Source organism: Sciurus vulgaris (assembly GCF_902686455.1).
Source record: "Sciurus vulgaris genome assembly, chromosome: 5".
Classification (NCBI taxonomy): domain Eukaryota; kingdom Metazoa; phylum Chordata; class Mammalia; order Rodentia; family Sciuridae; genus Sciurus; species Sciurus vulgaris.
Window position 1 is genome coordinate 38,295,493 of NC_136465.1, and position 26,628 is coordinate 38,322,120.

General features: G+C 35.2%; 2 protein-coding genes across 7 annotated transcripts in view; one reads left to right on the plus strand and one right to left on the minus strand.

Moving 5' to 3' along the window:
- Positions 1-1,463, plus strand: part of SNX25 (sorting nexin 25) — a 109,118-nt gene extending 107,655 nt beyond the window's left edge. For all 3 annotated transcript variants that reach the window (XM_079141914.1, XM_079141912.1, XM_079141913.1), the window contains one exon: positions 478-1,463. Coding sequence is in view for 2 of the 3 variants with exons in the window: in XM_079141912.1 (XP_078998038.1) it covers positions 478-558 (81 nt within the window). In the remaining variant the exon portion in view is untranslated. The remainder of the gene's footprint in view (positions 1-477) is intronic.
- Positions 476-25,266, minus strand: LRP2BP (LRP2 binding protein). 4 transcript variants are annotated; one of them, XM_079141934.1, is made up of 10 exons: positions 23,656-25,266; positions 22,290-22,416; positions 21,446-21,558; positions 20,512-20,625; positions 8,956-9,098; positions 8,772-8,877; positions 7,491-7,714; positions 5,510-5,684; positions 4,126-4,238; positions 476-1,703 (listed from the first exon to the last, which is right to left on the minus strand). In XM_079141934.1, the coding sequence occupies exons 1-9, from the start codon at positions 23,698-23,700 to the stop codon at positions 4,173-4,175; spliced, it is 1,113 nt and encodes a 370-aa protein (XP_078998060.1). In that variant the 5' UTR covers positions 23,701-25,266; the 3' UTR covers positions 476-1,703; positions 4,126-4,172. The 4 variants fall into 4 exon arrangements, with proteins under 4 accessions (XP_078998060.1, XP_078998062.1, XP_078998059.1 ...); XM_079141936.1 differs by adding an exon at positions 22,848-23,120 and having other exon boundaries at positions 476-4,238; XM_079141933.1 differs by having other exon boundaries at positions 476-4,238.
- Positions 25,267-26,628: the final 1,362 nt, after the last annotated feature.

Here is a 26,628-nt window from a genome sequence, read left to right on the forward strand (position 1 = left end):
AGATTTTATATTTCTGTTCACATATTGGGGTAGATTTGAATCCATTACATTCTATTTCTTCTTCCTTCTAACTCTGAACCCATGTTCTCTGCTTCATTTTTGTTTTTGCCTGTTCATTGGGTGAAAGAGAATACAAGTGCCTCCAAGGCAGGCAGCATTCTCAGCCTGAGTTAGCTGTCTCTCCTGACTTCTGATGCAACATTTCTGCCTACTTGGTTTTCTTAACTTCAGCAAATCAAACTGTTGCCCAGTCACTATTACCAGTTAAATATTGTTGATGATTTGATATGGTCAATAGGTCATGAAATAAATCAAGTTTATATAATTAAAATTCCTTTTGTTTGAGGGTCATTTGTTTACTGAGAATAACCTCAGAATTAAACTTAGACTTTTCTCTTAGACATAGACGTTTATTTTGAGGAAATCCTTTGAGGGAAAACTCAACTTTCTACTTTTTCCCTCTTTTTCTCGGTACAGGTGCTGATGGAGCTGCTGCTAATTGAACTGTGTCCTGAGCTGAGAACTCATTTAGATCAACTTAAAGCTGGTCAAGTTTGAGACTGCACAAATAAACCACCAGAGAAATGTCTGTAATAATAGACATGAAACATTTTCCTCTTTTCCACAGAGGGCTTGACTGAGAACCATATTGATTTTTATTTTAGTTACCTCCCTCTAGTTTTATGTGAAATAAGCAGAATTGGGGGAGGGGTCTTGATGCTGTGGTAGATAACAGAAATTTAAAAAAACCTGTTTATTAATTTTTAAGTAATAAAAATACTTTCAAAAGTTCAACAATACTGATTGAAATACAAATGTTAATATGTGATGAGACCCTAGGAAATATTTTAAATATTTATGAAACGGTTTTGTTTTACAATGAACTATGAATATTGTACAGTTAATTTCCTCACTGAGGATTCTGAACATTCCTATGTTATTTCACGTGTACTGAAGAACATTGTTGTGCAATGCTTTGTGTAAAGTTATTGTGAAAACTTTATTGTCTTTATTTTTACCAAAGATTTCCCATAGTTTGAAGCATTTGAAGCAATAAAATATAAAAAAATCACAGTGCTTTATGTTTAATGCTCTCGGAAAGAGATTGAAACAGGTGGGGCATTTCACATATTTATTGAGTGCTTTTATTTTTTCTAGACACAGAATTAATGTGACACCTATGACTTATAATGCATAAAAAGAACCAAATTAGTGTTTGAAATGAAGCATTAGAGAGGTCAGATGTGAGCTGAACCTTCGAGGAGATAGGCAGACATAGGAGTGAAGTTCCTTCAAAGGTTTAGGGATCTGATAATCAAGTCTTATGAACTACAGGGGGCTTTAGGAGAGATTCAGAGTACACATTTTGTGGACAAATCAATCAATTTTCTTGGGTTTCATCATCTATTAGGCAGTGATAATAAAATACCTTCTCCCTAATCTTTAAACTATTGAAAACAAACTCAGTATAAATCCATAAAAGAAAAATTCTAAGTATATTAAAATGGTATGTTATAATAGCTCAGACCTTACAAGTTATTGATAAGAAACAAGTTCTGAAAGATATATGATTGAAACCTAGTACACCAGATTTTATCTTTGAGATTCTTCTAGTTATGTCTCTTTGATCCTGTTTTTCAAACGAAGATATTTGACACTGCAGGACAACCCAGAGTTGACTACTGATATGCATAAGAATTATCCTTCAAAGGAATGTTGAAAAGAACATTTAAAATACATCCAGGAGCAAGAAGTAATATGAAATTGCTAAACCCAAAGAACTCATCATAACACAGTTACTGGAAATGTCTGTCCTATGTATAATTCTATGCTATCATTTAAACTGCCATTGTTAAGTTTATACTGCAAATGACAAAAACATTTTGATTTCTCAGTATTTCTTTATTAATAATCATTTTTTCACATGATATCAGCTATAATGGGTCTAATAGAAGCTTTTTTGTTTTGTTTTGGAGTAATATTCTAGAAGCCTTAGCTCACTTGAGTTAGACTAACTCTATCTGCAGGTTAAGGTGTACACATATTACTGTTGGCAGTAGTGGTAGTTTGTAAGTGCATACCAGGTAATCAGCCTTCTGGTAACTACAATGAACTAAATTTTTAAATTCTTTGTTGGGTTCACCTTTAGGCATAGCATATTACCGCACATGACACATCAAATTCTTACATTTAGGCTTTCAGAAGCCTATTTTTTCACTGTTGTTGTTTTGTTTAAGTACTGGGGATCAAACCCAGGACCTCAAGGGTACCAGGCAAGTGCTTTACCAGCCCTGAGATCTGTGTTTTTTAAAAAAGTGGTCTTTAGGGTGAAGAAAGATAGTAGATCCATTAAATGTGCTAAGAATGTCAGCATTCACTGCTTTATTGCGTCCCTAGTTTGACCAGCCTGAGCAATACAGTGAGAACCTATTCCTGTTTTAAGATTCCTGAGAAAAGTTTTAGGAACCAGATTAATTATGGAGTTGGGAATTTGGATTTTCATGTGGTCAAAGGTATATTGTATGGATGGTATTAAGAGTGCAAAGCAAGTTTATATTGTAGAAAGATTTAAGTTAGGTGTTTTAAAATCTTGTAAAATCTTGAGACATTGAACAGTTTTACTGGGGTCTTAGAGTATTCAGCAGTAATAAGAAAATGATTTTCAAGGATGGTTTAAGTGTATAATTTTTGATATATGAGACAGAAGAACATGACTGAGAGATCTTACAGAACTAAGCGCGGAAGTTTCTTCCCTTTATATAAAGACAAAATGGAATTCAAGAAATACAAGCAAGTCAGAACATAAAACAAGAGCAAGTTATTTTCTGCTGTATAACACTAATGCAACATATTATTTGCATTTTCCCATTACTAAGAAGAGATCTTGTTTAAATTCACTAGTGAAAAGAATGTTGTGATTTATAAAAATAAAGGAATACTAGTTTATTACACACTGACAAAAAAAGAACTATTAAGGTATCTTGAAGACATATTGTTTTCAATATATTTGTTTCACAATATATTTGAGGTTATTATGCAACCTTTTTTATTTTGACCTTGGGGATCAGACCCAGCTACATCCCCAGCCCTTTTTATTTTTTATTTTGAGACAGTGTCTCACTAAGTTGAGGGCCCTGTTGCTGAGGCTGACCCTGAACTTGTGATTCTCCTGCCTCAGCCTCCTGCATCACTGGGATACAGGCACACGTGTGCTACTGTGCCCAGCACTATACAGTCTTATGGAAGTGAATCTTACTATTCTTATTGTCACCTTTTGCCTTCATAGATGTCACTGATAGAAGGAAAGATTTACTCTTGGAGTATAAACCTTGTATTAGGTGATTTTGATGAGATCTTTTTCACATTTTTATCTTGCACTGAAATGTATCTGAAGTTTGCGAAATGAGGAAAATGAGTTGAAAGACAAAGAAGCATCGTGCTTTGATGGATTATCTTATGAATATTCATCAAGGATGTAGTAATGGTGTTGCTCATTAAACAGATCTTTAAGGTAAGATTTGGAGGAACAAGATTCTAAGCAATTTCTTAGACCCTCGTTTTTAAGTTTATAATAAGTTAGGTAATTATTTAAAAGAATATTTTAGCTTTAATAACTTCAGAAGTAGAAATGCTATACACATTTACCAAAAATTTTATTTGAAAGTATAATACTTTATATTTCTTTGGCCCTATTTTGTGAATTTAAAATTTTTTCATCACTGAAAAAAATTAAAATTAACAATGAGTTATTCAAAATTTATAAAACTAAGCACCAAAGAAATTTAAAGAAACTTTCAAATGATGTTTTAAAATAAGCTGGTAGCATTTATGCTTTGAACTTATTAACTAGAATTGATAAATCTTTAAGACACTGTATGTAAGAAAGGAAAAAGACATTGTTTAAGGAATGGCTTCAAATTTAATATGGTGTAGGCTATGCTATAGGTCTAGAGGTGGATCTCCAAGGACTCTTCTAGCAATTCAATCCTGTGGCTAGGTTTCTGGTTGCAAAAATTATAGAATACAAATTCAAGGACAAAGGTAACATATCATCTGTAAAATACCCAGGATAATATAACTTGGGATGTAGAAAATAACAAACAGAGCTGCTATAAAAATACACACATTATATGGTGTTAGGATTGATGATCTTTGTTGAAATGCACTGTGGTCTAAATTCTTTGATGAATAAGTAAGGAGTGAAGTTCATCTGCCAATGCTGGATTCAGACGACAAGCCTTAAAATCAAAAGGAGTCAGTTATTAAATGTATTCTAATTGTTTGAGTCTGTCTTCTTTTTTTAATGAATATTAAGTAAAGTACAGTGAATATCAAGGAAATTTCCTGATACTTTCTATTTTATATTTCCTACTAGAAATAAAGGAGTTTAAAATTAACCCATGTAAAATAGATCATGCTCAAAACATCCACTTACCATTTGAAATAGATAAAATTTTATCAGGGCCAAGGATAAAGAGAATTTAAGCATTAATGACAGCCTTATATGTTAAGAATTATTAAAATAAGAAGTATTGACATATGGCCTCAAACTTGCTATTTTTTCGTTTACAAATATCAGCATCTAAAATAATCTTATTCTAAAATATGTAGTTTTATGCCTAAAATAAATTGTGATAAGATCCATCATTTCTAGAATGTCAGGAATTTGGGAGAGATATCAGAGGTTATACTGTCCAAACCAATGTGCAGAAATTGTCCCTTTGGTACTCAGGGCAATTGGTCACTAGGTAATTGGTTGCTTCTAGTGGCAGGAGGTCACTTGTAGAGAAAACTTAGTTTTTGTTTCCTGGTTCAGTTGTGTCAGGCATGGGTCTCATGACCTGAGGTCTTGGTTCTCCACGAGTACTGCCTTACCTTTTTCTATAACACAAGAACACTGTCTCTAGTTGCTTCTCCCCACAGTTCCTTTTTTATAGGACACTATCAGTTCAGTGAGATCACTTCAGAACCCCCTCATGTCCCTTTGCTCTGAATAAACCATTCTCCATTTCTATTCCTGTGCCCCATATGATATGATTAGATCAGAACCTTCACTAGTTTACTGCCTCCAAATTTTCTCCATTCATCAGTACTCCCATAGTAAATACAATAGCCAAAATGGACACTGTATTCTAAATATGGTGTGTGTGTGTCTCTCTCTCTCTCTCATCTCAGCCTCCCAAGTTGCTGGGATTATAGTTGTGCACCACCATGCCCAGCTTAAAGGCAACTTTACTGAAGAGTAATGGGGTGATCACCTCCCATGATGTGGAAGAGTTCTAACATCGCAATGTTTGTTTTGCTGCCTTTTCAGGATGTATATACCACATTTCAAGATAGTTTTACCCAAAATTTTCTCTGCTTGTATTAATTTAGAAAGAACACTAAGGATAGTCTAAACCCTGAAATTGACTTGGTTTGGGAATTGGAATAATGCAAAAACATTTAGATTTAACAAAGTTAAATCTAAGTTAACAAAGACAACTTTGTATTTTGTTCTAAAGCTTACTTTAGAGTAATATTGTCGAGCCTTTGCTTCATCTTTTGTGATGCCCAGGCCAAGCTGAAGGCACCGCGCGTGATAGAAGGACGCCATGGCCATGCCTCTGCTGATGAACTCCGGGAGACAGTCCGTGACCTGGGCTATCACGGGGATGTCATGAGCTTCATCATAGTCAGCGATCCTGATAGGACGTTAGGTTGTGAAGTTAAAAGAACATCAGATATGGTTTAGATCCTTATAAAATGACGTGTCTAGAAATTGTCCTTGTGGTCAAAGTGATGTTTCTCTGTTCTTTGAGAACAAGGTGGTCTGCAGAGTGGTGAGGGTTCATGGGACATCATCTGCTGATACCAGGGGAACATAAGCTAACTAAAGCGGTTACTTTACAGTTTCCCTATGACCATATTCATCAGGCTTAATAACCATTAGAAAAAGATAGTACTTTCCTCATAATATTAATATTTTAAGCTTAAAATAGGACCAGAAACTAAAGAAGCTAGCACATCTATTTTCTTGCCTAGTTTGTGTGAGTTACTGGGTTTGATCCTTAGCACCACATTAAAAATAAACAATATAAAGGCATTCTATCCATATACAACTACAAAAAAAGTTTGATTTTTTTAAAAACATCATCTTTTGTAAATGAGGGGCAAACATGGAAAATTGTGTGACAATGAGATCCAGTCAACTCCATGCTAACCACACTGTTAGGGGGAATAGGAATGTGGAAGATAATGGAAAGTTCCACCAATTTCAAGAAATAGTTTAAACTCTTAATTGGGATGGGCATGTGCTCAGGGTCATTGGAGGTGGCTCATGTAAGTAGCCTGCTTCCTGAAAGCTAAGTTGGGAGAGGGGAGAGCAGGTCCTTCCTGCTTTCATCTTTTCTCGGTCACTGTCCCTCACTTGGGCTCTGTGGAACTGCATGATCATGAAATGCATCAGCAGATTCATAATCTGATGATGACTCTTGAGAACATCCAGGTCTATTTTGCCTTGTGCATTGCTTTTGTATAGTATGTAGAAAAGTGTGTGGAGCTTTATGGACTCAGAGAAAAGTTTCCATATATCTTATAAGAGTGTCAGGTTTATAACTACTGTTTCATTTTACAATCATGAACCTGTATTTTGATTGTTCAGCAATAGAACTGCATGACTGAGGAGCACAGGGAAGAATTAAGACTTAATTAACAGACATTTCCAATGTGCTGATCTGCTATTTTAAATGCACAATTTTTATAACCCTGCTGTAAAACTCTTTTCTTCTTACAACTAAAGCAATTAATGTTTTAAAAAGTTAACCTTGCTGCACCTAACAGCATAGAAATGCTGAAGATAATGGCATAGAAATGTGTTATCCAGTATGGTAACTACTAGCCCTCTGTGTCTTTTTCATTAAAATTAAATAAATTTAAGTGTCTAGTCCTAGATTGCATTAGACCCATTTCAAGTGCTCAGTAGCCATTTCCAACATTGCAGAAAGTTCTAATGAACAGATCGAGTCTAGCATAGAATATCAAGTATTTTTTAGTGTGGGGGTGTGGGGTGTCTTTCTGAACTTGCTATCCTGCCTCAGCCTCTCAAGTAGCTGGGGTTATAGGCATGTGCCACCACACACAGTTTACTGAAATAAATTTTATCCAGAATCTTACTGTTGCTGTTCAAATGTGCCCCCTGAAAAATTCAGGTATTGCCGAGGTGACAGTCTTAAGAGGTGACTAGACCACAAGGACTCCTCCCTCATGAATAAGATTAAGGCTCTCGGGAGTCTTCACATAGCTTTGGGCTAGCTTGCCCTTTGACATTCCACTACATGAAGACAACATTCATCCCTTCCCCAGGATGCAGTCCTCCCTAGCCAACTAAACCTATGGTGTCCTTGGGTTTCTTAGCCTCCAGAACTGTGAGCAACAAATGTCTATTCATTATAAAGTACCTAGTCTGTGGTGTTCTGTTGTAGCAACACAAAATGGATTGAGACAGTCACCTTTTGGAAAATGTGACACACTTTGTAAAAAATTTCATCTTGTAGTAATACTCCACGAGATTCCCTTGCGCATAGACGTTCCCACGTTCTGCTGCTTCTCTTAAGCAATGCAGCGCAGCTTCAGTATCCTGACGGATGCCATGTCCATAAAAGTACATGAGACCAAGAGCACCCTGGGACTCCAGGTTTCCATTGCCACACGCTTCTGAATGCCAGTAAAATGCCTAAGAAGGAGCACAAGTTAATCATTTTATTATTAACAACTTGAAATTGTAATGGAATTCTGGAAAGAAAACACTTAACTGTAAAATAGTACTGTCATTCGTCTTCAGGAAATGGTTCTAGTCCCTTGAACTATTGCACAGGTCTGCAAGACTGCTATGGCAAGTTCCTCTGCTGTAAGGTCATAAGCAAGAGTGGACTGCAGGGGAGGACCAGCCATTATAGGTTTCAGGCTTCGAACTTTCCAGAGCAAGGATCAAGAAAGTGTGAAATCGGAAGAAGGTTTGAGGACACCTGCAATGAGGCTCTCAGGGGAGAGAAGAACTGCTGACACTAAGGAAAAGTTAGAATCACAGCAGGATGGAAGAGAAGGCAACTGCCAAGATCAAAGAAGACTTACGAAGGAAGTTATATGTGATCTCAAGTGCATTTGCTTGATGCTCAATTATGGTGAAGTTGAATTACTTTAAAAAAATTATCTGCAAGTGGCTGCTTAGTTATCTGAGGATAGTCTTAGTTGTTAACCACCTCTTACTAATTTGCCATTAATTTCTCTCTAAGAAGCAGAAATCAGCCCTCCCTGTAGAATTTCTTGGAAAATGTTCCCATCTTGATGATGAAGATATTATGTTTCTGTAAAGACCTCAAATGAATTTAACTTTTAATTCTTGGTATATTTTACATATTTCATTGGCTACTTCCTCAAATCAAAGGTGATATTATTTATTCACACTGAAAAGGATCTGGGGATTAATTTCAGGACCCCATCATAGCTTTTATAATGTCATACTTTGTATATGTAACTTTCTACAAAATACTCTCAGATCCATGGTCTCCTATGATAGAGATAGAGAAAACAGCATTTATAGATGAAGGAAAGGTGTGAAATGAGCATGGAAATCCCCAAATATAAACTTTCTTTACATTTTTAAGGAAATACAAGGCTTCATTCGACCCTGAACACTTATTTCCCACTTTCTTCTCATAAAAGAAAGAGTGAAACAAATGTGAATCTAAATGCCATGCTAGCATTAATAATAAGAAGAAAGGGAAATGTACCTTTTCTAACTCTTTGGGTTCTTTTGTTGAATAATACAGTCCCAGAATACACTGAGCCTTCACACTAGCTTTTGGATTTCCATTGTCTGCAGCAAAAAGCCACAGTCTACAAGAGAAAGCAAGGCAGGTTATTCTTTGTTTCAGCATTTCAGTAAAACAAAATCTAGCTTTCAGGTTACATTACCTTTCAGCTTCCTGCTCTGATCGTGTAACCCCGTTTCCTTCATAATAAGCTCTTCCAAGGTTGTAAGCGGCAGCAAATTTTAAGTGTCTTGCTTTGGGACATGAAGAATCAAGAATTTTTTTCATATAATCCACTCCTTTTTCCTTCCACAAAGGAAAAGAACAAACAAAACCTAGTTTTTAGTTTTACCCAAACTGAGTTTTTCTCCCAACAGTATACAGCGTTCACCTTGGACGTGACGGTATGATGTCACGGATCTCGGCCTAAGGATTGTCATGGATTCTTAAAGGCTAGGAAAGAATGTATAAAAGTACATCTGCTAGGGGCTGGGCATATAGCTCAGTCGGGATATAGCTCAGTTGCAAGTACAAGGCCCTGGGTTCAATCCCCAGCACTACAAAAAAAAAAAAAAAAAAAAAAAAAAAAAAAAAAAAGATATTGCCTAATTGGGCATTCCCAGGAGCTCTGGGATATAAGAAATCTTCATTTTATAGCTTCCAGAATTGCATTAGTCTTAATATGGGTTCATTTTCCTCTCCTCTCTCCCACTTTGTACCCTTTATCCTGAAACAGCACTTACCAAAAGTAATTAACACTCACCAAAGTATAAGAATAGCTAGTAATTTCTTTCGCATTTTTAAAATTAGTTCTTTTTAGTTATACATGACAGTAGAATCCATTTTGATAAAATTATACAAGCACAGAATTTATCTTATTCAAACTAGGGCCCCATTCTTGTAGATGTACATGATGGTGGGGTTCACTTAGGTATTTTCATATATGTACATAGGAAAATTATGTCAGATCCATTCCACTGTCTTTGCTATTGCTATGCCCTCTTATTCCTCTGTCTAATCTACTGAACTTTCTTCTCCCCCACCCCATTATTGTGGTTTAGTTTCCACATATCAGTGAAAACATTCAACCCTTGGATTTTGGGGATTGGCTTCTTTCACTTACATGACAGTCTCCAGGTCCATCCATTTAATGGCAAATGTCATAAAGTCATCTGTCTTTATGTCTGAGTAATATTCCATTGTGTTTACATATACCACAATTTCTTTATCCGTTCATCTGTTGAAGGGCACTAACTTAGGTATTGTGATTTATGCTGCTATAAACATTGATGTGGCTGTGCCACTGTGGAATGCTGATTTTAAATCCTTTGGATATATACCAAGGAGTGGGATAACCTGGTCAAATGATGGTTCCATTCCCAACGTTTTGAGGAATCTCCATACTGCTTTCCAGAGTGGTTGCACCAACTTACAGTACCACCAACAGTGTATGAGCATACGCTTTTCCCCACATCCTCACCAACATTTATTGTTGCTTGTATTCTTAATAATTGCCATTCTGACTGGAGTGAGATGAAATCTCAGTGTAGTTTTAATTCGCATTTCTCTGATTGCTAGAGATGTTGAATATTTTTTCATGTATTTGTTGACCTTTCTTATTTCTTCTTTGGAGAAGGATCTGTTTGGTTCCTTTGTCCATTAATTGATTGGGTTATTTGTTTTGTTACTGTTAAGTTTCTCGAGTTCTTTGTATATCCTAGAAAATCTGAGGTGTAGGTGGCAAAGATTTTCTACTATTCTGTGGGTTCTCTCTTCATGCTCTTGATTGTTTCCTTTGTTGTGACAAAGCTTTTTAGTTTGATGCCATCCTATTTATTGATTTTTTATTTTATTTCTTGTGTTTTAGGAAGTAGAAAGGGCTCTAACGACTAGAGATTAAATAATCCACTATTGAATCCTGAATGGATAGCAGAAGAAATCAGGGGTGAAATAAAAAATACTTAAAAGTAAATGAGAATAGATACCAAAAGTCTTTGGGACACCACAAAGGGGACTCTAAGATGAAAGTTCACAGCATTGAGCTCATTCATTAGAAGAATAGAAAGATACCAAATAAGTAATCTAACATTACATCACAAAGTGCTAGAAAAAGAAGAAAAAATCAACACCAAAATCAATAGAAGACAGGAAATAAAATCAGAACTGAACTCAATGGAGATTTTTTTTTAATTTCAAAAAAAAACCAATGTAACAAAAAGTTGCTTCTTTGAAAGAATAAAAAAAAAAATTGATGGACCCTTTGCCAAGCTAACTAAGAAAAAAGAAAAACTCAAATTTTTAAAATCCTGATGAAAATGGAAATATCACATTTATCATCCTTATAGCACACTTGTGAATCCCTACCAGACACTGTCTTCTCTTTAAACATATTTTAACTGTGTACTTAGTGATAATATCCAGTCAATATACTAATCTTCATAATATCTACATAATCACAAAGAAATCAAGAAGACATTTTAACCACTAGCAACCACTTTTTTGTGACCCTCCCCTCTAGTATCCATCAGACATAAATCTTTAACTATAGCTCAAAAGTATAAATTATAACATTGGACAATCAAATATGTTTTCATAGGTTTCATTCTAGCTTTTACCCCTTCACTGTGCTATCACATCGCTATTCCTGGATAAAAACCATGATGATGGATGAAGTCAGCCCCTACTGTTTCTCCCTCAGCTAGATAATAAGAAGGAGTTTAAGGTAATAGTTGCTGAAGTGGTTGTATGAATCCTATCACTGATAACATTGCTTAAATATGGACAGAATATAAGGAATAATGTTTAAAGGTAGTGCAAACTACTAAAATGAGCTGGAGAAGAGGTTATTCTTGAATTCAAAACTGCAACTGAAAGGCATCCAGAAAATTCAATTAATACCAGGTGGAATAAACACAAAAGCCCTTTCCTAAGCATACATCATAGGCAAGCTGCTGAAAGTCAAAGAGAAAGTCTTGAAAACAGACAAAGAAAAGTGACACGTTACATATAGGGGGAGAATCAATTAATGAGTGACTTCAAGGAGAAATAAGGAGGGCCAGAAGATTTTAGAGTAACGTATTTAAAATGCAGAAAGAAAAAATTGTCGGCTAGAAAAACAATTAGCCAAAACTGAAGGCAAATTAAAGACATTTTTCAATAATCAATTTTGGAGATAATTCACAACCTGGAGAACTTCATTGTACAAAATGCCCTTTAAAATCCTTTAGGTTGAAAGAAAGTGGGGAATAATGCCAGATGGCAACTTAGGTTGATAGAAAAAATGAGCATCAGATATGGTAAATATGTAAGAAATATCAAAGAACACACAGACACACATAAACACATGTGTTTGCACTTAGACGTTTTTCAAAATATGTGTGACTAACCCAAAAATTATAACTGAATTTTTGAGGTAATGGAATTGTAACTGAAGTATTTTGAAGTTGATAACATTTTTTTTAAATTGTTCTATTTAGTCATACATGACCAATGCATTCTGATTCACTGCACACAAATGGAGTACGATGTTTCATTTCTCTGGTTGTATGATAGGATATTAATGTAACATATATACCACAGCAAATAGCACCAAGGTTGGAGAGTATTAAATAAAAACATCTCTCTGTAAGTTGTGATAAGTTGGAGATGCATACTCTAAGGAAACTACTAAAAACAAAAAAATGTCAAAAATATATAGCTCTAAAATTAATAAATCAAAATAGAATACCAAATGGTAATCAAATTGTCCCATCACTATTTCCTTTAGATATGAAGTAATGATTTTATGATACGCTAAATACCCATACATCTACATGGGTCTTTGTGAACTCAATCTTTTGTTACTTTTTTGATCTACTTATCTATTCCTAAACAAATTTCACATTGTTTAAGTACTATGGATATATTTGCCTATTTATTAGTGTAAGTCCCCTCCCCTTCCCTTTGTTCATTCTTTAAAATTAGACTAACTATATTGCATATTTGCCCATATGAATTGTAGAATCAACTTAAGATTCACAAAAACTCTTGTAATAAATTTGATTATGATTTTATTTAATACATAAAGTTGAAGGGTAGCAATTAGAGATAAGATGTGAAAATAGTGTCCCTGGAAAATAGATATACTGACAAATGATGGACAGGACTACTGCCTGATCAATCTGTATACCATAAGCCACATAAATCAATGTGTCCTGAACGTGGTGCTAAATTCATTCAAATTATTTCTGCCTTATGCTATAGAAAGTGTTTAAAACTTTTTCAGAATTCTGAAACTCAGGTACAACAGGCCTCACCACAAATTTATTTCAGTGAAAAATTAGCAGCATTTCCCCCTCAATGCTAGTTTCAAATTTTACTTGTAGCTTCCCCTAATGTTGGGGCCCACATGTCATTATCATCTCTTTAGAATAGCATTGACCTTTTAATGCTCCCCGAAAAAGAAAAAAGACATTTTAAGTCTTTCACATAAAACATACATGGTTCAACCAGGCTGTGAATCAAATTAGTATCATGAATAACTTGGTAAATTAATGAGAGAAGAGGAAAAAATTAATTTTATTTTTGTACCTTTACCTTGGGAAATTAATATGCTAAAAATGTAATCCTAGGTAAACAGGAACCCACAGATTTTTTTTGCTTCTTTGATCTTCTTATATCATTACTTTCAAGCCATAATGATTTGGAGTTGCCAGAGGCAACCCATTAAACCTACCAATTTTCATTGTCTCTCTACTCTGTTGGGTTCTGATTTCCCATGTTACCAAAGTGATTTTATATCTATCACCAAATTTTTTATATCCATCACCTATTTTTATTTATGACATGGGCTCATCTGGCAAATGTCCCATTTTTCTGCTTAAGCAGCTGAATATGGTTGGAAAAATCCACAATCATAATGACAATCTTTCTTTAAACTCATAGCCACAGATTTGAGAAGAGGCCCTCAACACTGGTAAGCAAGACTAACAATTTGTCTCCTCAGTTATCTCTTCCACTTACCTAGGACCTTATTTCTATTCAAGCTTCCTCACCCACCTCTCTTGCCCTCCTTCTCTTCTCATGATTTCATTTTTTCCCCCTACTTTTTAGTTTCATAAAGAACATGGATGTTTTACAAATTTACATGTTATCCTTATTCATGGGCTCTGCTATTTTTCTCTGTGCTATTCCAATTCTAGGACATATACAGCTGAGGTGAGCGTATAGCTTTACTTTTATTTCACCAAGAAAACAGAGGAAATCAAATGAAACACCAGACCTATCATTTTACCTTATTTATCAATTTTTCCTCTGGATTTTGTGTATGAACTTTGAAACATACGGTGGTATCTATGAGCAGGGAAGTAGAGAGAATTTCTCTTGAGCCCAGGATCCCCTTCAGCTACTGTTCATGTCATTTGTTCCACTTACAAGATTACAAGATTCTGTGCTTCTTTCCTTCGTTACTTCCATATTACTCCTCAACCAATTAAGGTCCATTATGACTCGACTGAAAATGCTTTTATCAAGGTCTCCAATGAAATCCATCTAAACATATCCAGTAGTTAGTGCTCATTCTACTTAACCTCTCAGCAGAATTTGAAGCAGATGATCACTCTCTCCATCTTGAAATATTTTCATCATTTGACTTCTCCAGACCACCATGCACTTCTGATTTCCCTGCATTTTCCCTGGATGCTTCTCCTTCTCCTTTGTAGGCTCTTCTCCTCCTCCTTTGTAGGCTCTTCTCCTCTCACCATTAGATGTTGGATGGTTTCAGTATGTCCTTAACTGCCGTCCCTATCTGTGTTCACTCATTCATCAATTTTGTCCAGTCTAATGCCATAACTACCACTGCTCCACAGTTAATCCACTATTTATGTCTCCACTCCTGACTGCACCACTGAACTCCTGACACTCTACTTGACATCTCCAATTTTCAAATATAAACCTTTGTGTATTTCTGTCATACTTCATATCTGCTCCTCACTCAGTCATCCCATTTTTTTATTAAAAACCAACCCACTTTTAGTAAAGTTCTGTCCCCTCTAAAAAATATACCCTAAATCTGCCCACTTTATTTATTTCCATAATCACTATTATAATTTTTGTTAAAGTCATCATCTGAACTACATAGCGTCATAAATATACGTCTTGCTTCCATTCTTGCATCTATTCAACCCTCTTTTTACATAACAGACAAATGATTTTTTAAATGTAAGTCATATTTTTTCCACTCCTCTTGAGTGATTTCACATTGCATTGAGACTACAAGTCAAGCTTTTGGCCATAGTTTGTCAAATTTCAAGAGTTCTGACCCTTGTCTCACTGACTCTTGACATTTCAGCCATATTGTCTTTCTTTCTGTTTCTCAGGCCTTAGAACTAATTATTTCTTCTCCTATCAGGCACTATAAACTATAAACCTATTTTATATTCTTCAGAATTCATCTAATTCATTATCTTTCCTCTTGTGTAATGCAGTGTCTTCAGTGCCATGAAAAGTATTAGGTTAATGATGGGTGCTTAATAAACATGTGTTAAAAGAGTAAATGGAAAATCATTCTAGGACTGTGAATGTGCAGCTTAAAGATGTGGTGAAGAGAGCAGCAATAAGAACAGATGAAGAACAGATATTGGTTTCCGGGATCACACATGAGGTTAGAGTTCAATATGAAAGTAAATATATTAGAAGAGACTACAAGACTAGAAGAAAATGGAGACTGAAGGATTGTACTAAGATGCCAGAGACTATTCAATAACAGTGAGGGAATAAGAGACCTGGAGGGTGAAGGGATATGGTCATGTGGTAGAATACTGGGGTTTGAGGTTTTCATATGTGGTTTTTCAAGATTTTTCAGGGAATGACAAGGGGATGGCTGGATGAAATGGACACTGGAGGTGCACTGTGCCTCTATGGTTAAGGTTGTCCATTCTCGCGGACACTGAAGTCAGATCGAATGATGGAATGACTTGAGAAGGAAAACTAAACAGAGTCAAAGCCTTCAGATTAATATAAAGAAATGACCAATGACCCGGAAACTGATAGAACTAGGAAAGCAATGGATTGGTATAAACTTTAAAGTAGGCACTTTGTGTGGGTATAGAGATGAGACTGGTTGAAAAATGAATTGGGGGTTAAAAACAAAATGGCAGTGCCACCTTTAAGCATGGTACATTGGAGACTAAAAGGAGAACTCTCTATGTAAGAGGGCTTGCTGGTGGGACAATCAAGTGTCTGATAAGACCAGGAAGCATTCTGAGAAAAGGCTGGGCACATGTGGGAGACATTATTTGCCAATTATAAGGTTTTAGAAGAGAAAGCAGTAGGAGAGGGAGTGATAACAAAAAGCATATGGAGTCAAGAATATGTAAGAAAATAGATGTCCTGAGAAGTACAGTATATATTTTGTGGTCCAGCTATGACACTTGGTGGGACCAACTGAACTCAAGTTTCCATGTGGAATCCTGGTGCCAAGTTCAGATACAGTCATATAGGGCTGGGCCTGAGGTTATGTTGTAAAGTGCCTGATGGGAGCAATCAAGCAGACACAGGAAATTTGGGGTTTGTGTGAGGGATTGGAATGACAGTTATTGGGTTAGAAACTAAGGAAGAGTGCTGTTTTGATAATATGCTCCCAAATGCTTTCAAAGATACCTGAATGATGGAAAGGTCATAAGAGAGATGACTAAACTGCTTTGTGTGAGAAAATGAGATGAATTTGCCTCTACTTTGGTGACTCAGAGCTGCCTTGGGGTTGTGATGTGTTGATAAATAGTCAGAAATTCAGTAACTTGATTTAGCTAGTATCACTCAGATTTCCAAAAGTTAATCAACCTGTGGAAAAGACATGATAAGTTTCTGGAATTGAAAGGTTAAAAGCCAGGTTCTGAGCCAAGGGGAATTTACCAAATAAACGTTACTTTATATGACCTCTCCTCTTGGCAGTCAACTACCTGGCTTTCCATGGGAACATCCCAGCTTTATGCTCCTTTATTTTGACCTTTTGACACCAAAGACAGGACAAGATTGATTTATATTTTGAAAAGATGGCTTTGGTGGCAGTATGAATGATGAATTTGGTACATGGCAGAAGTAGGGGACCTGCTTTTGTTTTCAATTAGGTAAGGGTACTGTGGGTCTGAACTGAAAAGAATGAGAATAAAGAGCTGGGGACAAATTTGAAAGATATTCAAAAGACAGTGAAGAAAAAAAGCAGAGGTGACTATTGAGAATCTAAATTACTTATAATTTGAAATTCTTTGATTTTTATAATCTATGAATCTGTAGTGGTGGAAGGAAATTGGGCACATTTTATTTAAATCTCAAGTAATGGAGTTTTCACACACAATTTTCTTTTCTGTGTTGGGGGGTGATGCTATGATTTTCTTTGTGCTCAAACACAAAATATTCAATTTTGGTGCCTCAACCAGTCTTAAAAAGTCATGTAAGAAAGTTTATGGTTTGGATCCTACAGTTTATAAAATTTATCCATCATTTACTGAAAATCACCTATCATATTAAGAAATCAAAATAATTTAATTTTAATCAATTCACTTATTTTAATTTAAAATATTTTGTTGACTTTTAGCACATTTTATGTAGTCTAATGCTATGATTTTATGTAGTCTAATGCTATGATGTTTGGCACACATAGGCTTTGTATTTTTATGTTTTCCATATTGACTATGACTTAGGTTATCATATAACTTTATTTTTTTCCATTAAGTTTCAATGAGTGTTTCTATGCATACTTCTTTGGAACAGCCTCAGCCATTTGAAAATGTTTTCTGTATCATTTGCTTTAAGTAAAGCAATGTATACTTTTTTAAAAGAGAAGTTTATGCAAATTATATTTGTTCCATGACTGAATTGAGTTTATGTGAGTGCTCTTTTACTTTATATATAAAATTTCTAAGCATACAGGAAAGTAAAAAGCATAATGCAAAAACACTATGGCTACTGTATAGATTCTCAGCAACAATATTTTGCTATATTTACTTCCTATTTCTATATATATTTGCTGATCTGTTTTAAGTTATCCCCAGATATGTAAATGTCAGGATACTTCTCCCCTAAATCTTTCAGTATACTCTGCAAATGAAGACTTTTTCCTGCATCAGCACAATACCAGTGTTACTTCTAAAAAAGTCGTTATGAAATTGTGAATGCTCTAATTTTTTGAAGAAAAAAAATTTAAAGATTGGTTTTCACAACTTTAACTTATGTTACATTGTAATTTTCTCTCATTCTTTCATATTGGATTGATGAGACTAGAATTCAAATACCATTAATATTCATATTATATTTCTCTTGGTCAAGTCCTGCCAAATTTATTTATGGCTTTCTGCTCTTCTATTTCTGTGTAGCAAATATTTTTCATTGATCCCAAGTCTTTTGGGAATTCATTATTTCTTTGTAAAACTTAAATTATTTATTTTTGTTTTTGTAAATTCTCTCTGATTAGACTGCATATTTTGAAATTTTCAAAAGAACATGATGGTAAATATAATCCTACCATTACTATCATTTCCTAAGCACTTATTTCTAAATTTCATGTTAAATAATTCCATAGCTCATGTGATGGGTTAGCCTTGATAGTATTCAAATGTAAATAGGGATCACTGAGTTAGAAAGCACAAATAACTATAAAACCAATACCTCAAAACAATTTTCATTCTAGAAAGAGACACAGGAAGTTTCATGGCAACTGTGTTTAGGTAATAAACACAGTCCGGCATCAGCTTACTTCATGAAGGAGTAACTACATCCTTCAAAATTTTTTTCTTGGTCCTCCTTTACTTTTCTAGTTCCCAATTAATTCTAGAAGTCAAGTGACTAATCTTTCATTATAGCAAACTGATCACTAATAAAGAAGAACGCGGCATAACCATGGAGTGCATCTCCGAAAGGTCTTGAGACTTTTTGTATTATTTTTTAAAAAGTACATTGATTTTCTTTTTCAGTACTGGAGATGGAACCCAGAGGTACTCTTCCACTTACCTACATCCCCAGTCCTTTTTATATTTTTTTAGTTTGAGATGTTCTCACTAAATTGCCCAGACTGGCCACAAACTTGCAATCTTCCTGCCTCAGCCTCCCTAGATTTTAGGTGTGTGCCACTGCACCCTGCCTTATATGCTTTTCTTATCAGGAAGTTTCAGTTTGTGTCAACTGTTCTATGAAAACTTGCCTGACTCCAACCACCTTTGAGCCTAGTGAGTATCTGTTGCAATACAGGACACCCAAATGCATCAGGTTATCAAAGTCTTTTATATTCATCTTTGACTCTCCAGCACCTGGAATTGTTTATGACAGTATTCCAAAAGTTGTGGAATTATAAGTAATTAAATAATATATTAATCTAACTAATCTAGGACAAAAAGGCCACAAAAGTGAGGGGAAGTACCTACCTAAGGATTGCACAGCAGGTGTTCCCATTACAAAAAAATATAAATGGATATTCTAACCACATTTATGTCCTTCAAGAGCAATTCAAGGACAACAATAGCCACTATGAACAGTATTAGTTCACAACTTCCACTGCCTTAAATACTAGAATTTGTGTATATTCCAAGTGGTGAATTTTTAGAGGAATTAGATGTGGAATCAGAGGCAGGAAGATGCATTCTAAACATCTACAAAGAGATTAGCAACTGGCTAAATGATCTCAAAATGAAGTTCTGGTAAGTTGTTTTCATAAAATAACAGTGTTAATGTTGCTAGTAGAATTTGGAGTGATTTTATTTTTGCTTATTTTTTAATTGGTCATGTGGCTTTGGAATAATTTTTTAAATAAAGGAAATCATTTTAAAAAGAAATGTTATTGAAAGCAAATGATAAAAAGAAACATTATCTCTGGAGAAGTTAAAAATTCTCATTGACCCTTCATGACTCAAATTGTATAACTAAAAAGTTCACAGCAAACTGATAATATAATTGCTCAGTCAGGAGCAATTTGAATTTCCCCAGTATCTATTTCTGACCTAGTATCTCAAAATTTAGAGCAACAGATAGGTATCTTTACTATCAATACAGTGCATAAAATTCCATTTTTATCTAATGTCACTTGACTTGAAGAAAATATCTATAATATTTTTGGGAAATATTTCAACATGTTCAAGAGTCCACTGTTAATTATGAGATCTATGATCAGCAAAGGGATCTGAATCCTCTCCCTTCCCTGAAAGTGAACTCTCAATGAGAGAACTGTATGTTCCAGAAGAGACGAACTGTCCCAAAATGTGTCCAACAAACAAGATTCTGTTCAACTGGTGTTTGCTTCACTCTGTCTGCTCACCACATGAACAAAAATATAGTGACCAATTCAATATGGAAGCAAGTCCCTGGGATAATCCTAGCACAAGACAGGAAATTAATAGAAAATATTTTTTCTAGCATCTGGGGAGAATCATTCAAAGTACACTTATCAAAAATTCCAGTATAAAGAGATCTATTCTTTTTGATAGTTGAACCTGGTACATAAACATCTGGAAGGGTTTTGGAAGAGTTGATAACCCGGGGTTAGAGTTGAAATGGAGATGGGGGAGACAGATGAACATAATTTTTTTTTTTTACATAAATGTGAATATAATACCAATAATCTTTAAAATGCTAAAAATTAGATATTAAAATGTAAATGTAAAAATAGAGATGTATTATTAAAACATAATTTAATTGTATCAAATAATCCATTGACAATGAAATCTTAAACATTGTAAACAAAACAATAACTTACAGCATTTGCAACGGTCCCCAGGCCATCATAATACATTACTCCTAGCTGGTAAGTTGCCTGGTGATCTTTCTCCTTGATTTCTTCGAACTGTTCTAATGCTTCTTCATACCATCCCTATAAGCCCCCAGAAAATATTTAATTATTTTTATTATGATAAAGTAATCCCAAACTGAGGCATCGTGATGATATGTATTTGAGCAAAGGATACACAGTAAGTGATACAGCCATATTGGAACCCATGGCCAAGGCTAAGAGGTCACAGTGTTAGCCACTGGGCTATGTGAGTTCAGACTGACAAGTGCATGAGTCCTCAACAAATATTTGTTTCCAGAATAAATGAATATGCCATCAAAAGTTTAGAGAGTAAGTGGGATACGGGTGAATAACTGTCCAAATAGTCAATGGATCATGAAGGATTGGGGATGGTCCCTTTTCAAGTCTATCTTGGGGTTTGATGAAGAATCGAAGCTATTTTACTGCAGTTGGGACATTTAGTTGGCATAATTTTTCTTAGGTTCACCTCCCAGGCTATTCCAGCACAATGTGAGTAAAAAAGGGAAATTGCCTCTTTACACTATAAAGTCACTTTTAAGAACTAGGTAAGAATCAGGGCCTTCAACTGTTATTAGTATGAATATACCTTATAAATAATATTAAATATTTTTAGCAAAAACATATGAATCCATTTTTTAACTTATAATGTGAAAATGAATTTTTATACCAAAATGACTCTGATAAATGATATTATTAAAATGATTTTTGTGAAAAAAGATTAAAGATCTCCTTAGGCTGGTAGTCATCTATCATACTTAAAGCCACAACCATAATCCATATAATTTGACAGAATTTCCTGGTATAACAACATAAAGAATTCTACATGAACTTTTGCTATGAGAATTATAGGGAATGAAAACAAATTTTTAAAAAATGATACCTCTTCAAAATATAGTTGACCTCGTAGGAAATAAGCCAGAGCATCTCCTCTTCTTATTCTTTCCTTCAAGAGTTGCAATGCTTTATCCACCAAATTAGAATGGCTGTAATTATCTGATTTCAGAAAGTAAAAATTCTATTAATCATACAATGGAAATTTTCTCAAAGTACTAAATTATATTAATTTATCTGGCACTATTCATACTAATATTATTTTATTTCCTAGTTCTCATTCCTCAAGGAAAAAGCATTACCTAAAAAAAAAGACATTTATCACAGTACCTAACACTTTACCGTCCTACTCAAGAAATACTCATTGATTTTTCAGATTAATCCTGATCATTGCTGGGTAGGAGTGCTAAAATGTAGTCGATGTGCATGCATTGACTTTTCTTCGGGCAAAGCCGTCTTACAGGTGAGTTAAATACTTAACTGTGAGTTTTAATTAAAACTACTCTCATCAAATAAGATTACCACCCAAATTAAATCTGTGTAAATCTACAGGAAACAATAAAAGGTAGTTTTAAGTGCCCATTTCAAGTAAAACATGATGTTGTTCTCTTTGATGGAAGTGACATTTGGCTTCCGTTTTATTGACTCATATTATTAAATTCTCTGAGTAAAATCAGAATCAGGATCAAACTGTGAGATTCCTCCACTGATAATTTGCTGCCAAATTAAGTAGAAATTTCACAGATTCTTGCAGGAAATCTAGAAAGGACTGTAAAATTAATCACTTCCTTGATATAAGTCAGATACATTCCTTGTCTTGTTTATGTTACTGTACATAATGAAATTCCAATAAAAATATTTTCTAAGGGAAGATTAAATATCCAGGTTTGTACCAGTCTTTTCCTTTCTCCATTGGAAGAATTGTGGGTGATTAGCAGCATACTGAGCTATGGAGGTATAAAAGGGGTTCTTGGGCAAATTTTCACTCGTCAGCTTCATCCTGTTTCCACAATCTGTATCCTATAAACAAGAGTAAAAAAATAAGATGGCAGAAAATTCTGTCTCCAGAAAAGTGCAGAGATTCCATTGCCAATTAGCACCCATTATAAAAGGTAGCCTCCCCTCATTGCCTAGCGACAGGACAGCAAGCCACCAGCTCCAAGATGTGAACATTCTTTCCTAGGAAACCAGGACACTCCACAACTATAGCTTTAGCCACCCTCCATGCCTTTTTGCACAGCATGGGATTAATGATGAAACCTGCTTGTGAGTCCTGTCTGGCTGAGTTCACACAATGCAGTGGATCATGTCACCCACTACAACTGCCGCCACTTCAAAATTGGTGACTCTGTTCATAGAAATAGCTCATGGGTGCTGGTAACTTCCTGTAGCCTTGTAACTGAAGCTTATCAAAGTAACCCATGTCAAGTGAAATCATTTGTCTACTTTACCTGGAAATACCCTTTATTTTAGCTGTGTTGTTCAGTTTTATCTTCCCATCTGTATTGGAATGCCATGTTATAAGATAGATCACAGTTGAATGGTAAATCAGAGCCTTCATATAAAATGTAGAGGTCACCTCATTTGGGATGAAGGAGTCCAGGTTGGCCTATGCTGAAGGTAGTCAGACAGCAAACTCAGTTGCTTGCTTTTTTGTTTACTCCTTGACATTCTGTTGTTACAGCTTAGTTTCACCAATCAGGGACAAGCTTCCAGTCGGGTTCCTGATTGGTGAACAAGAGAAGAACTCAAGAGATCCTTAGTGTGATTGGAAGGTTGCGTTTGTATAATTACAGGATATTATTTTTAGAAAATAATTTGCTTCATTAAATAAGAAGAAATGCAGGAAATTCAGTTTATTGGCAAAAACAATTCACTGAACTATCATGATTTTGGAAGAGTAAATCTTTTTTAAGAATTGATGTCCTCATCTGCAGTTTGGACTATTATAAGTAGTTTGAACTAAGGGATTTTAAAATGTCCCTTTCTAGATATATAAAATTATTTGATTATGTGATTCCCAAAATCTGTAGTTGCATTAAAGAGTATAATGTATAATTGAACAACAATTCAAATAGGATGTTTCAGATATTGTTCACTCAGTAATTACTCAGAAACTGGATGTAGAAGTTTTTATTTTCACTGAAGACATTAACCCAGAATGCTATTATAGGCAAAAAAAAAAAAAAAGTCTAAAAATTAATTGTGGTATTCAGAAATGGCATCAGAAAGGTAGCAAATCAGAAAACAAAACCTTACCTTGTTTGAACTCATATTGTCCTCTGGGGTTATAAGACTGCACATGTTTTTTTGCTTGGTTTTATTTTTGCTGTAGCCTAAAAGAAGTACTGGAGAGGGTCTGGAACATAAAAAAGATTTATTGAGCTCTTACTAAATGTCAGGTATTGTTATTTGTTCTAAGTGCCTTGTAGGCACTCTCTCCTACCAAATTTTATGAAATAGGGACTATTATGAGGCCTACTGAACAGGTGAAGAAACTTAGGCCTGGTGAGGATGTTCAATTATCCAGTGTCACAGTGGCTAGTCAAACAGCTGGGATGCCCTTGTGCCATTGTTTTTCTTTATTATTCTCTCTCTCCAACAAATGCAAGACATGGGACACTATAACATGGAAGGACTCTTGTAAGAGAAGAACCTGAAATTTAGTACTTTTTAATATCAGAAAATAAGAACTAAGAGAAGACTGAAAAAAAGCGGTAGTATGTTTATTTATGTCAAATGTAGGATTGGTTAAAAAAAATCATCCTTTGAAGCTTGACAATTCTTTGCCTATGTTGTAAATCTAGAAAATTCTAGAATACATTAATTCATTAATTGATAGTACAGAATCTGAAATAAATCTGTGATTTTAACAGGAAGAGCTGGTGTAGGAAATACTGTTGATGCCTTCTCAGATCTTTATAAGTTAGTGACCCTCTCCCTATCTGCTGGGAATGTTCACTAAAAACTATTTACAGCTGTTTCCTTTCCGTAGCTTTCTCCCCACTAAACTTTGTTCCTAGTGAAACATGAATCCTCTCACTCTGCTCCTTCCATTGTGCAGACAGATGGCTTAAAAGGTCATGCCCCTATTAAAAGAGGCAATCTGTTTCAAGCATCCGTGCACATTCTTTCTGTGTGCTATGATTTGGATCTGGAATGTCCCCCAAAAGCTCATGTGTTGAAGGCTGTTTCCCAGTCCAACAGTGTTCAGAGGTAGGTCTTTGGGAAGGTGATTGTATCATGAGGGCTCTGACCTCCTGAATAGATTAATCCATTTATGAATTCATAGCTTAATGGTTTTTGGAAGGAACTTTGTTATCAAAGCAAGGTCTCTCTCTCTCTCTCTCTCTCTCTCTCTGCTTTCTGGCTACCATGAGGTGAACAGCTCTGTTCTGCCACATGTACCCTGCTATGATGTATCCATTGCCTTGTCACAAGTCCACAGGGACGGGGTCAAGTACCTCTGCAATTACAAGCCAAAATAAACTTTTTCTCCTTTAAGTTGATTTCTCTCAGCCTTTTTATCACAGAAACGGAAATCTGACTTACATACTGGATGTGCCATTAAAGCAATGCTCAATGTGCCCTTTATGTGGACCATTCTCAGGATTATGTTTCCAGTAAGGGACTTTGAAGGATAAGGTAATACTCCCTGAAAGAGCAGGCTTGTTTTTCTAAAAAGCAGTGAATCCCTCAAGCTCAGAGCTCCACTCTTATGAAGCAGTCTATTGGGTGTTCAGGCATCCTTCATGGGACCTGGGAATTACCTCTGTGGGAGCTGAGGGGTATGGGGACTGGCTCAAGCATCATGCTGACACTCTGACTACTGCTTTGACCATGAGTAATAAAATCACTTGTCTCTGACCCAGGCATCTTGTATCTTTGTCAGTATCCATAAAACAGGCTACCATGTGATTTTGAAAGCATGATCTATACATATATGATGGGAAATTAGAAACAAATAATTGCTACCAAAATTCAAAAGAAAATTTTGGAACAGGTTTGCTTTCTTTCCTATCTTCCTTCCCCTCATTTCCGGCTAGGCCCATTTGCTTATTTAATACAAAAGTGCTTGTTCTTGTGCTTTTTCTCTTGTGTGCAGAAAATTTACATCACTCCCTGAAATGGAAGAGAGAAAAATAAAAGTATGCAGAAAGGCAGGATCTTTTTTCCCCCTGTAGTACTAGGGATTACGCCCAGGGGGCACTCTACCACTGAAATTTGTGATCCTCTTACCTCAGTTAAATCCCTGGGATTACAGGCAGGTGCCACTGTGCCTGGCTTCACAGGATGTCTTTTATACTCATATAAGTTGTGGTAAGCACCTGAGGAGAAAGCCTCATCAATTTTTATTCTATTTTTCTCTGATTTACCTTGCATTCTTGTAAGCAAGTAAGACAGGCTACAAAATACTGATATATTCAAAATCTGAATGCCAATTGCATAGGACACACACACCTCACCCATTCTGTTACCAATATGTGGTGACCTTTCTTGGCTAGGTCCTTTCCTGAGGGAATATCACTCAATATAAGGTAAATGAATATGATATTATTTAGCGAGCACGTATCTATTTTCTGGATTTATAGAAGCCTGTTTTTGCAGAAAAGTTGATGCTGTTACAGTTATAAATACAAGCTTGGATGATTTCCCGCCTGAGGTCTGGTAGTAAAATATGTGAACAAAATTCTTTTAAATGTAATAATTGCTCATCACGCTCAAAGTGTAGTGAAAGTTCAGAAAAAAGTGATGAAAATCTGTAACAAATTTAAATTGACCTGTGGTCCTAATGACCATGAGAAACACACCAAACAGGAAAACTGGATTCAACTTTTATAAAATAATCATGAGCAGACCCACAAAGTTGTTTGTGTTCCCCCATATCCTTAACCAACTTACAAGTAACAGATAACATCGTATACGGTCAAGTTCTGGTTTTCTTTGGTCTTATCTTCCAGGGAAGTTATGTCTAAGAAAAGTCACAGATATCAGTTTAGAGCAAGACAGAGAGAAGGTATGTTCTGAGAAGAATAAGTGATATTCTGCTTGAAATCAGGATAGAAACAGAGATTGCTGGTATCACTGTTATTATGCTGTAATATTTTGGAAGTTCAGGTCAAAATAGTAAATACGAAACAAAAGGACATGTATATAAGAAGAGAAGAAACACAATCTTGTAGATGATTGTAACTTTGAGAATCCAAAGGAATTAGCTCAAGTTACTCATTA

Excerpts from the sequence above, each read along its gene's own strand:
- LRP2BP (XM_079141934.1), bottom strand. The coding sequence starts at position 23,700 with ATGTGCAGTCTTATAACCCCAGAGGACAATATGAGTTCAAACAAG. Across the intron at positions 20,626-21,445 it reads GTCAACTATATTTTGAAGAG|GGATGGTATGAAGAAGCATT; the intron begins GTATCATTTTTT and ends GGGGGCTTATAG. Across the intron at positions 9,099-20,511 it reads TGGGGACCGTTGCAAATGCT|GAAAAAGGAGTGGATTATAT; the intron begins GTAAGTTATTGT and ends CCTTTGTGGAAG.